The sequence below is a fragment of the Pelobates fuscus genome, chromosome 13 (assembly GCF_036172605.1).
Source record: "Pelobates fuscus isolate aPelFus1 chromosome 13, aPelFus1.pri, whole genome shotgun sequence".
In the NCBI taxonomy this organism is placed as follows: Eukaryota; Metazoa; Chordata; class Amphibia; order Anura; family Pelobatidae; genus Pelobates; species Pelobates fuscus.
This window is the reverse complement of record NC_086329.1, coordinates 15,478,953-15,491,535: the sequence shown is the minus strand read 5'-3', so window position 1 is coordinate 15,491,535 and position 12,583 is coordinate 15,478,953. Positions and strand designations below refer to the sequence as shown.

General features: G+C 36.7%; 1 protein-coding gene across 1 annotated transcript in view; it reads right to left on the bottom strand.

Moving 5' to 3' along the window:
- Positions 1-12,583, bottom strand: part of AKT1 (AKT serine/threonine kinase 1) — a 98,211-nt gene that overhangs the window by 44,361 nt on the left and 41,267 nt on the right. The window contains exon 3 of the mRNA XM_063439531.1: positions 579-707. Coding sequence (XP_063295601.1) covers positions 579-707 — 129 coding nt within the window. The remainder of the gene's footprint in view (positions 1-578; positions 708-12,583) is intronic.

The window sequence follows — 12,583 nt, the reverse complement described above, 5'->3', positions numbered from 1 at the left end:
ACCAAAGTCAAGCACATCCCACTTCTGCATTATCAATCAAAACTTATACCAGGTTTGGACAGTATTAACGAGTGTCATCTGATGGCTCTGAGTCAATGAACACTTTATAAACTGTGCATGAGTTGGTCTGATAAAGTAGAGCTTTATACTTCTGCATTATCAGACTAACTCGCACTGGAAGAACAGCAGGCTCCCAACACAGCATGTTTGTAAACAGTTTGACAGATTAACAGCAGGGATTTTGGACAGCTTAACAACTACAGCGCTCTGTAGAGGTTATGGTGCCTAGAGTGTTTCTTTAAATAGAACAAATTGTATAGAATACTACAGAATGAGGTTCTGGCCTGGACAGCAGAAAATGAATACAAATGCATCAGTGAGATGCTTTGTCCTGACCAAAACACAGATTTCCCAAATCTGTTGATTCAACAAATGAAGTAGGTACACAAATATTGGGGATGACCTTCAAGTCAAAAAATAGAAGTTCACATTTTTACCCAACCAGGCAAATCAGTAAAACCATGGAATGTCAAAATGAGAATGCAATGAGATATGAAGTCAAATATAATATTACTTACTGGCTACAGAAAAATTGTTCAAAGGAGTTTCTAATTGATCAACATCTTGAGGACGTTCTTTGTACCCAATAAAAGTACCGTCAGACTTGAGAAGAAAGTAACGTGGCCTCCAGGTCTTTATGTACTCACCTAATGTAAAAAGAACATTAAAATTATCATTAAAAAGCGTACAACTTGCAAATGCATTATTATTATTATTTAGCTTTACTTACAACTGTTGATTCACACTTTTTTTTTTTTAAATTGCATTTCTGTAGCACAATTTACAAAACATGATAAAATGCTGTACGAGTGGCGATTTAGCATTAGAGAAAAATCCCTGGTAATTTATGAATGAACCTGACCAGGACTTTGATGGGTTTCCCCATTGATCAATGTTTATTTACACCAGGGGTGCCCAAAAGGTAGATGCCCATATGTTGTACAACTACAACTCACGTGATGCTTTGTGTGCATTTTGAATGGCAAGGCATCATGGAAGCTGTAGTTTTAAAACATCTGGAGATCTACCTTTTGCTTTAGAAGCGAGAAGAGTTGAGCTTGGAAACCACCTCACTGCCCAGACCATTTGGTAGCACGAAGCACAAGCCTTTTCCTTATAGAATACACCTTTATCCTTTTTGGAAGAAAATAGGCGCTACACATATCCAGCGCCATGAGAGCGCCATTAGAGCACGCAAATGACAAAGCGAAGGTAAAAAAAAATAGGCGATCTACACAAATTCTCCAACCCAGCAATATGGACATCTTGGCTATTTTTGCTATTCAGAATAAAAATAAAATAAAAATAAAACACAAACCAGAATTTATTAAAATATTAATAACAATAAGCATTGCATCCCTTTGTTTGACCTTCTGGTCTTATAGTACACGCGGAAGATCAGTGATTTTCATACAAGGTGCTGTAAAGTACTGGTTTTCCTCCGGCTACTTCCAAGGAACAATTCTGCCACCATAGCCACTACAGCATGCTGTGCCAGGGGCGCCTTTGCACTCCTCCCACAAACCAATTGTAAGTAAGTAGTCAAACCGTTTGGTCATAGTTTGCCTTCTTACTTGGGGTCTTCCAGGCACTGCCCGCTGCCTCTCTTCAGTCATAAGTGAAGCCAAAAATTCTTGCAGGGAGCTTTCATTAGCTCTCCTGAGTTAGCGCTGTAGTGTAGTGCTCCATCATTGGCTGGGAGTGTCAGCTGATCACACTCCGCCATTGAGACCAGGCTTGCACCACCTGAGTTAGTTCAGATAGGCGAGCTTGGGCTGCAGGGAGTGGAACCCAGCAGACCCCAGGTAATCACACTGTAGTGGTTATGGTACTTTAAATATTCCTTTTAAGTAAGCCACAAACACATCCACCAATGGATTAAATGCAGCCCATAAAATGTGTTTCCTTGTTTGTTTGTGTTTTTTAATAAGGGTCAGCATTCGAAATTGAGATTCCCGTCTTGTAATTAAGTAAATTTGATCAAAAGCCAATAAGCCAATTTAGCTGGAAGTATGTATAGCATTAGGACGTTGGCGATTTTGGCCTAAAAGACGGCTATCACTTTGAATTCCTGACAATTCACATTTCAACGAATGACCTTGACAAGAGATAGAGGAGACCAAGGTATGAGATATATCAAGCGTGAATGACTCTAGTTTTGCTTGATAAATACAGTCCTTAAAATGCATAAACTTTTTAGTAATGTAATGTGTACAATTAAGAAAACTTACAGAAGACTAGTACCAGAATAATGTCTAAAATGTAAACTTCATAATATAAAAGGATTTTGTGAAATGAGCCCCCCCCCCCCCTCCTCCCCACCTAACAATGAAAAACCCAAACCGCTCTCATACAGAGATAAATAATACATTTTAGGTTTTGCAACATCTGATCCTTAAACGCACAGCAAAATGCAAGATTCTGAGCAGATGTCCAATGTATTACTTCTACCATTGTCATTTTTCACAGTGACATATGGAGAACTTTTTCATTTCCATTTTGCAATGCAAGTACTTTATACACAACTATAGGCAATTTAGTAATCTGCACAACAGATTTAATAGCCAAGAATGAAGACGCAGTTGGAATATTCCAGGGGAACATAAATGATTCATTAAAGTAACAACAAACTCAAACAGTTTTTAACATAACTTGAAGTTGTCAATTGTTACAATGTGTCCAGTATTTGTGGGACTGCTATGTGGCCCAAGATCTATAAAGGGGATCTAGCATGCAAATGGTTCTGGCATTCTGGCCATATATTATCTAAAACACTTGAATGCAAGAGGCTATTGTAAGCAAACTTTCATTGCTCTTCGGTTATCAACAGAAGTGATCTGATCTCGATTTTTACTTGTGCAATTCACCACAAACACTCAAAGAGCAAACAGTTTAGTAGTAACCGGTACAATTTGTAAAATTAAAACACAAATAAAAAAAAAAAATATATATATATATATATATATATAAAAAAAAAAAAAAATTTTAATGTGAAAACTAATCAATTAACAAAAAAAAAGATTATAAAAAGATGCAGGCAGAAAGTTATGGGTAGATTCATTTTGGTAGGCAAATACAAACATACGGTCAGCTAATCATACTTTATTCATAAACAAATACAATTTTCTACATTTAAAATGCTGACTGCATTCCTTTAATAAGGACACATGACATGTGTGACATGTCATGATTCCCTTTTATTCCAGAAGTTTGGTCCTTAAGGGGTTACATAAAGCTATCAATTTAGAATATTTAAAATAAAAGCTTAGCAGTATTATAGTCTCTGTGTGTATTTTGTAATGCATATATGCAAGTAAATATTTTTAATGAAAATCCTAATTTAAACTTCCACTATAGGGTCGGTTAACTTTGTGTCTTTGTCAGAAGAATTTTGAGTCCATGTGCAAGCAGTGGGCATCTCAAAAGTGTGCTCTGAGATCTTGTCTGCATGACAAGGGGAGCTTCGAACCAAAGGGTAAAGTACTAAAATGAGCAACACATAAAAACACTGCTATATAAGAATATATTGCAACAAATTTGGTCAATTTCTGTGCACACACATTCCATGACATTGTAATTTGAACAATCAAGTTATCAAATTATACGAAGGCTCCCTCACTGATTTCTGAAAGTGAACTCAGGTTATTTAAGACATTCGGTGGACAAACTGCATACACACATTCGTACAGGTGAAGGGGAGCACAGCGTCCCCTCGTAAAATGTAAGATAACTAGTGAATATCAGACTTAAGAGAAATTGGGATGATTCCTGAACCTCCAACATGTAAATGAACCCTCCAAGAACCTTGCATGAGTGTTTCTTAGCAATTCAACACTGCAGGGTCTGAGCAGTACAACTTCAGTCCTCATATCGCATGCCCAACATGCAGGGTCCCCACTTCCTCTCGAATTACACTACAACCCACTATAATATCCAATCCCGTTGCTGCAGTTGTATTGTTTTGTCTCTATGATGGGTATCCATTGTTGTTGGAAACTCATCTAAGGCTACATGTCTATCTTAATCTGTATGAGACCGTTTGTGTTGAAAACCATTGCTGCTCATGCTATGATGTAATCCGTAAGAGTGAGGTCTACTGAGAAAAGATATAAAGGATGAATTTGATGGATTTGAGCGTGGAGTTTTTTTTTAGCCTTGTATTGCAACAGTGCTTCTTTTACATTGTATGCTAAAGCCAGCTATTCCTTATTTAGACTGTGATGAAGGGACCTCCAACAAGTCCAAGACTAAAGTTCGTATGCATGTCTAATGTACTAACAAAACTACTCCTGTTAATTATACAGTGTCTGAATACACCGGTTTCAGTCGTTCAACAATCGGAAAAAATAGCAAATTAATAACATGTCTCTTTTGATGACCTCCAAGTCAAAGACTTGTTCAAAATATACAACCTTAATAGAGGAAGGGATGACAAAGCTGTGATGAAAACATACCTCTAGTCTAGTTTAGAACCCAATGCAAACATGGCCTATGCAACTTTGCTGGGAACGTGCATTAAGCTGTGAATGCTGGTGACAGCTACAGATGGCCAGGTCAACTGCCCCACTCAACATAATGAAATTGAAAGCCTGCAGTTTGTCATTGCACTGCAAGTCTTAAGGCATGATTAACAGTAGTCTAGCTGGTGTTGGAGGAACAAAATGTTAAAGGACGAGACAACGTTGTATTAGAAAACGCTGGGTAGATAACTAGTGCAGAGCCAGTTAGAACTATTTCAAGAATGCAACAGGCCAAAAAAATAAATTATATAAATAGGCTCTTTTATACAAATCATTTTCAAGGGAAACATCTCTAAGTCTAAAACACAGAACGCATAAAAAAAAATTGCAAGATGATAAAATTAGTAAAAGTGCATTTTTTTGTTGCTTTTAGTTTTCTGCATCATTTTTTTTATTATTATTATTATTTCTACAAGATGCAGTTGGCTTTAAAAAACAAAACACAAAAAAAGTCTTATTAAAATAAAATGCAAGCAATTTGTATAGATATCTTAACAGATCTCGTGGAGGTACTCAAGAAACGATTTCATTGACTATTGCAGTCTGGAAAGTCTTATTTGAGGAGGGGGAAACGAACATCCAGAGAAAGAGTTTCACAATGGGCAGGACACAGATTAGTGATGAAAACCTCTTAGAACAAGGGAACAAGTCTCTCTTTGTTACAGCTGATCCTATCCCCCCCACCCAGTTATCTTTTAGTATCCTTCCTGTAGGAGTATCAAATTTAGACTGTTTTGTGTTACAATTTCTATACCCTCTGCCCCACGTTACACTCCACAGATTAAACAGCCAATCTATATGTTCATTTAGAAAAAGTACGAAAGAAACAAAAAAACAAAAAAAAGGGAAAAAAAATAAAGAAGTGCCCAGAACTTTTACTTTTTCTTTTCGAAGTTTATGAAAAAAATATCCAACTATTTCACATCAATTCTTCAACCACAAGGTTGAGCATGAGTTGTTTTTTTTTTTTTTTTAAATATAATTTCATACATTTATTTCAGGGTTATCAATAGATTTATTGTTTTAGCCGAACAAGTATAACAAAGGCACAAGGGCAGTTCAACTTCAAAAATATGTTCCCTAATGTTTGCAGTACACAAAACACACCCTTTATGGTGGTGTGTCACATGAAGGGCTGAACTAATGCATCTTTGTTTTGTAGATGGTACGAGACTAGAGGGAGATCGGTGCCCTTTTGGCACATGAAAAGTTAATCCTACTGAGAATTTAACAAGAATGCATCCCCCCCAAAAAACAATGGCTTCCTGAATCAGGAGCTGTCTGGCTCTGATAGACTGCCTAACACAAGAAACAGCTGCCACTCCCTGGGAACCTCACTGGGTAAGTGGAGTGTAATGAGCACACAGCACCCGCTCAAATAAATAATATCCATCTTTATTTACCAACTGCTTCATGCTAGTTGCTGCAGTAGGTCCTTTAACCCCAAGAGTGTCTGATCAGTGGGTGCCTTATTATAGTCCCCTCTGGCATCCAAAAGAGTTCAGGAAAAGGAAAAAAAAAAACGCAAAATCTAAGTAGATAAATAAAATTAGTATTTAAGGAACAATTTAAAAGTTTTTTTTTTTGGGAACAGACAAAAATAAATAAATGTAAATATAGATAGATACAGATGTGGCGTTTTTCTGGTTTGAGAGCTGTGAGAAAGATACCGTTGTAATGCACATCACAAAATCATTCACAATTTACTTTGATTATGGTAAAACGAGAAGCTGCAGAATTTGAAATTATGCACGGAGAAATTAAAATAATAATACTGGTATGATCATTTCTGTATTAAACAAACATTCAGTTTAAAAAAGGTGCAAAATCATCACTAACTTAGAAAAGAAAACAAAAAAACTCACAATGAATAGGAAGATATCCTTAAATGAACTGACATAATTTATGCGAATACACTGGTATTTCGGATTTTCCAGCTAACTTGTCAAAGCATTCCTCCCAAGTGTCCCTATTAAGGAAGGGCAGTCCCTATTTTGGGCTCCTATCCCTCTTTTCTATCCTAATGTCCCTCTTTTCTAGGAACTCTATATTGCTGATGTGTGTGAGTGTATAACAGAGCTTCACAGCAGTCGGTGTAAATAAGATACATTGTTCTGGTTCTAAGTCCACTAAACTTTCTCAAAACAGCCCTGCCTCTGGCCACTCCCCCAGTCACACCTCTAAAATTGGGGTGTCCATTCGAAATGTTGGGACACTATTTAATTTGTTCCATGAAGCAACAGATAACTGTGGCCATTCAGCTGTCTTAAAAGAGATATTGCTTTTTTTTTTTATTATTTTACAAAGAATGTGGATTTTAAAAGTAATTGTCCCTTTCATAACTCAACCTTCTTACACCCCCAGGCTGTCAGACTTGTCACATACCAGTTTGTTTAGCTCAGTGGAGCTAAACTAAAATGCATCTGCCACCAGAGATGTAGGTCAATCAGTCAAGACCGTTACCAAGACCAGGGGTCTAGCCGAAGGTTCAGCTGCCACAGCTTGGCTAACCTCCAGGAGGCCTTGTCATACCAGGCAGGTATCTGCCCATACTGCTTGTCCCAGGTAGGTATCAACCCCTCTGCCCGGGCTTTGTCTGCCTGTCAAGTATCGACCACCTTTTACCTGTTCTGCTTTCAACTGCTGCCTTTACAAAGGCACTTGCGGCTCTCAGGCCTATCTCTTTCTTAACATGTCCCAGGACCAGGGACTAGTGCAGCCAGCAGGCAGGTCCAAAGCTTCTGCTACTGAAATAATTGAACAAACCAGACAGGACAAATCGTTCCCAATGAAACTAACGCCCAATACTTTATTTTCACTGAGGACTAGCACCTATCCACATTACATTACATTTATGGTGACACACTCAATCCAATACTTATAACAAAATCATATGTGGAATTATACAAACACTCATACTACAATACAATATTTATAAAGGGGTGGGGAAGATAAAGACTAGCAAGAAATATGTTCCCTGTCTGCAGGAATTACAATATGCAAATCTACCTGAATTTGCAAATTAGCTAGCCTTGCTATTCAAGTAATGCACATAATTGTTACAACCAACAGGTGGTGCTGCATAGACCACACAGGCAGACAGTGGATAATACAAGATATTCCCCAAATTACATTACAACGCACGCCCTGAACCAATAATGGGCACAGAGTACATTAAACATAAAAGTCATCCAGGGACCTACATGAAGTGTCAGTCTCATGCTCCCAGTGATGGCGACTTCCTGCCTTGCAAAGACATCTCATTGAGCTGCATTGGGAGGTCTATGATTGGACAGTCACAGAAAGTCTGGGTGGGGTTAGAAGGGGAGGGTTTGCTAAGGCAGCAGACAAGACATCTGCACCTCCAGCAGGCCGATTTTAGATATATCCCTAATGAAAAAAATGCATGCATGTTTGCATTACCTGCTTTTTCATAAAATAAATTCAGACATGTAGAAGGTAAATAATGAAATAATATATATTCTAATAATTTGAAACAGGAACTGCATGCCACATCAACCTGTGCCCAGCAGGTACACTATAGGCACCAAGACCCACTTCATCCCATTGAAGTGGTCTGGGTTCAGTGTGCCTGTCATTTTAGCCAGGTGCAGTTTTCTGTAGACCGCCACTAGAGACACTTACTGGCCTTTTATGGAGTTTGACTTCGTGTAACGACGCTGGACATCATCACGCTTCACATGAGGCTGTCCAGCATCTTCAAATCACCTGTAGGAAGGCATTGGGTCAATGCTTTCTTAAAGTAAACACGTGTGTATTAGGATCCCCCATCAGTTGATTTTGAAGGAATCAGATAAGTGTACAAAATGTTTTTATTTGCTGTGGGGGGATGGGGGAGAGGAACACTATAGTGTTTAATATACAGTTTTGTATTTCTAATATTACAGTTTTCCATTAATTATCCCAATTACTTTCATTAATGAAAAAACATTTTTTTTTTAAAATTGAAACTAGTGAGAAGCTTAGTGGCGGCTGCTGTTGGCTTTCTATTAGTTTGCAAAACATTTGTATTCCTTTATTTTTCATACATGATGCTTCTCCAGACAGCACATTGTCACACAAGCTCCCTTCAAGAAAGTTAGGAGATATTGCTCTAGACTGTAAGCTTGTTTGAGCAGGATCCTCTTCTACCCATTGTTCCTAAATCATTTTGTAAATGTCTAATTTGTTACATTTCCTACTTCCGTAATATTGTAGAGCGCTATAGAAAAAGTTTGCGCTAAACAAATACAAAAAAAATAAAAAATAAAAATAAATAATAAAAATAAATAAATAAATAAATAATAATAATAATAATAATAATAATGTTACTCATGCACATGCCTGTAAAACAGTTTAGAAAAGTCAGGGGAAGCCATGTTTATACAGTGTGTGGAGTGGACATTTAGCTGCAGCAAGTTATAAAAATATTTGCTGTTACATTCGATAGATTGAAGAGTGAGGGAAATCTTTACATTACAAACAAGCAACATTTGTTGTTCTGATGTTCTGCCGATACATTTGAAGAAGAAGAAAAAAAAATACAAAGGAAAAAAAATGCAAACATTACACACACGCACACACACACGCACACACACACACACTACACTTTTGTATACTAAGTTTTGTAAACAAAACTTGAGAACAGGAAATCAAACGGAAATAAAGTATAGATTATTTTGAGAGAAAAATAAAGTGTAAGGTTTGAGTGTTTCTGAACATTTATATTAGCTAATTTATTTTTTTATTTTTATTTTTTACTTTAGAAAGAAAAAAACAAAACAAAAGTATCAACATATTGGACAAAGGTAAAACATTTGAATTACAAAATGAAATCTATTCTTCATGCACACAGAACTTCCAATAAAGCATTAAATTTCTGCAAAACAGTGAAAAGTAAACAAACAAAGCTCGAGATATCAGTTCCAGGGTGTATTTGGGAAATTTCAGAGAGAAAATGTCAACATATGTTTTCCTGAAGTTATTACCAATCGCCGCAGAGATAAATGTATTCTATTGCTAAAGAGCGAAGTCTACAGGGGCCACACTGAAAAGGTGCTTGATTGAATAATTCTCTATTGAACTTTATTTCGTGTTAAAGAGGAAAAAAAAAATCCAGTTGTCAAACAAATGAGAGATTTTTGTATTACGGGATTTGGTTAGCTTGGGAAAAAATTTTATGCAAATGTATTTCCCAATATGCACACCAAGAGACAAGGACCTCTGGCCTGTTTGTCTATTCACAGCGGTGCAGAAGGGGGCCAGCTCTTTGTTATATTTTTTCCCTGGACAATCTGTAGATGTGTTCTCAGCCTTTGCCTCCAGCATACAGCTGCGGACGCTTTGGCTGTGCCCTGAATCTCAATGAGCCGGCTTAGACTGCAGTCAAGGGGGCTTCCCAATGGGGAGGTCAAGCCTGAGTCAGCAGACTGTCTGCACCAGACTGACGCTCCACAGCTTAGCCCAGCTCTTTGCCTTTCACAGACCATATAAGGCAGTTCACTGTCACAACAAGCTTATTCAGTGCTAAGCAAATCCGATCCCATTTTTTTATTCCAACTCATTTTCCATGCAGCTGGATGATCGTACATTACATCCCGAGGCCCTTGCAGCAGCATGCACGACAATGATTGACACTGCTGGCAACAGGTTAAGAAAAATGCTTCAGCATCAAGTAGCTCTGTGGCTATTCTACATTTGTACCGTTTCTCACGCTCAGACAAAGCTACAATATCCGGCACCTGCTTAATTATCATATCTTCTGAACAGGTTTTTTTCTTTTCTTAATGAGGCTGATGTTGGGCGCACACAGAACAATTTGTCAAAGGACGGAATGGGGAGGAGAAAAAAAAAAAGTATATAGTAAATTTAAAAACAAAAACAAACAAAAAGAAAAAGTATAAATACGCACAAAGAATGTTAGAAAAACATAATACAGAAATTTCATTTGAAAGGGACATTTATTTATATATTTTTTTTAAACCAGAAAGCTTTGAAAACAAATGACTTAAAAGCTGGGTAAACAAACTGCAATCACACAAGTAACTGGATTTTTTTTTTTTTTTTAAAGAAAATAAGTACAATTATGAAAAACTAAAATATAACAAAACAGATATCAAATAACAGACCCATGTATTTTATAGAAAATTAGAACACACAATTACCTTTCTGCAACTGGATAAACACACACATGCACACTTAAAAAAAAAAAAGAATCCACAGATAATGTAACTGCTAATTGTGGAGGAGAGGTACAGGAGTATATACATAATTATAGTTTTAAGTTATAGGAAAACTGTTGCTGTGAAAAGCAACATGTTAATATTTGGGTACTTAATAAAACAAAATAAAATGAAATAAATAAACCAACACGTTACCATGCATTGATAGGCTACCACAAAAAAAAAAAAAATAATAATAAACATAACAACTGTTTGTTTTACAGGACTTGTAGCTTGGCACCTGGGTGGCACTCAATTGAATGTGTTACTGAATGTTTACATCCACTGATGTCCCAGATATGCCGCCTAAAGGCGGCAGCAATGCTCAAATTTGTTTAAATTGCAGCTTATTGTGGCCTTGAGGTTTCAACCCTTTCACAATATAATAATAATAAAACAATAATTAATTTAGAAAAAAACAAATTTAAAAAAAAAACAAAACACAAATGTTTATTTTTGCTGTTAAGTTCCTTCTGCTATATGTAAATATTTTAATACAATGTTAAACAAAAATCTGCACACCAGAGGTTGGTTACTGGTTTGCTTATCGAGGCTTGGTATAAGCAAACCAGTAACCAACCTCATGCTTATGATTTGCATTAACAATGAAACAGCTGTCCATGAGTGGTTCACTGGTGTTGCATCTTTTCCTAAGTTGTGTTTCAAAGCTGTTGTATACAGCAAACACAGGCTCAAAGGAATCCATGTTTAAAATGGAATGAGGCAAAAATTGTATTGTTTGTTAAACTAATTTGCATATGCCCACCCAGAATCCTTTGAGGTAGTAACATCACTGCAGAGTTGTGATTCCTGTGGGAAAAGCAAGTCTTATGGCTAGACTGGTGTGCAGATTTTTGTTTAACATTGTATTAACTATCCACAGACTTCAAGTGGAGGGGTTTTTAATCACAGTCTTTTCCCCACCATAACCTTTGTGGATAGATAAATAAATATATATAATTATTCATTTTAAATGCCTACATATCACTCAGCAATAATATTGTAAAGCGCTAGGGAATCTGTTGGCGCTATATAAATGGCAATAATAATAATAATAATAAATAATGAATATTAAAAAGGTACAATATACTGCCTAAAGGATCCCAGTAAAGCAAGCATTTTGTTTCTATTTGTTGACAAAGTAGCACTTTTTCTAAAACAAACTTTAAAATGAATTTAAAAAATAAATAAAAACATAAATTCACTTTATTGGATATTCTAACTTCCAGAAGCAGTAATCCACACAGATCTAGAATGTCCAGTGCAGACTTTGCCAATGCCATCAATTATTGCGCAACATGGAGTTTTGGGTCTTATATCATTGTGCTGACAAGAAACTAAAGTGTATTTAAATGAAATGCAGAGGCCATGAGAAACTTCTCAAAACACAGTTCTGACAAAGGCTGATCCGCCAAGACGTCCATTTTTCATGGTTCCCTCATTAGGTTAAATAGATTTGCCTTTTCTTTTTTTTTTTTTACTGCGATGCCTTTGTTCACTGTCTGCAGTCTCGCTGTGTACCAGGCGATGGTGTTTGAGGTGTTTAAAGCCTCTGGCCAAAGCTGGCTCTTTGAAAAATTCTGTCTACGGCTTTTTTTCCCCCAGAGATGCATCTTCAAAACGTTATATTGTACACTGAGAAGATGCACAGACACGCTATACAAACAAACACACACACTCCATAAAAACACAGGCGACTGTATCACAAGTTCTGCTGTGTAATTGTGACAATCAAAATCATGTCACACTTCTTAGGTGTGAAAGCAGTTATCCATGAAAACG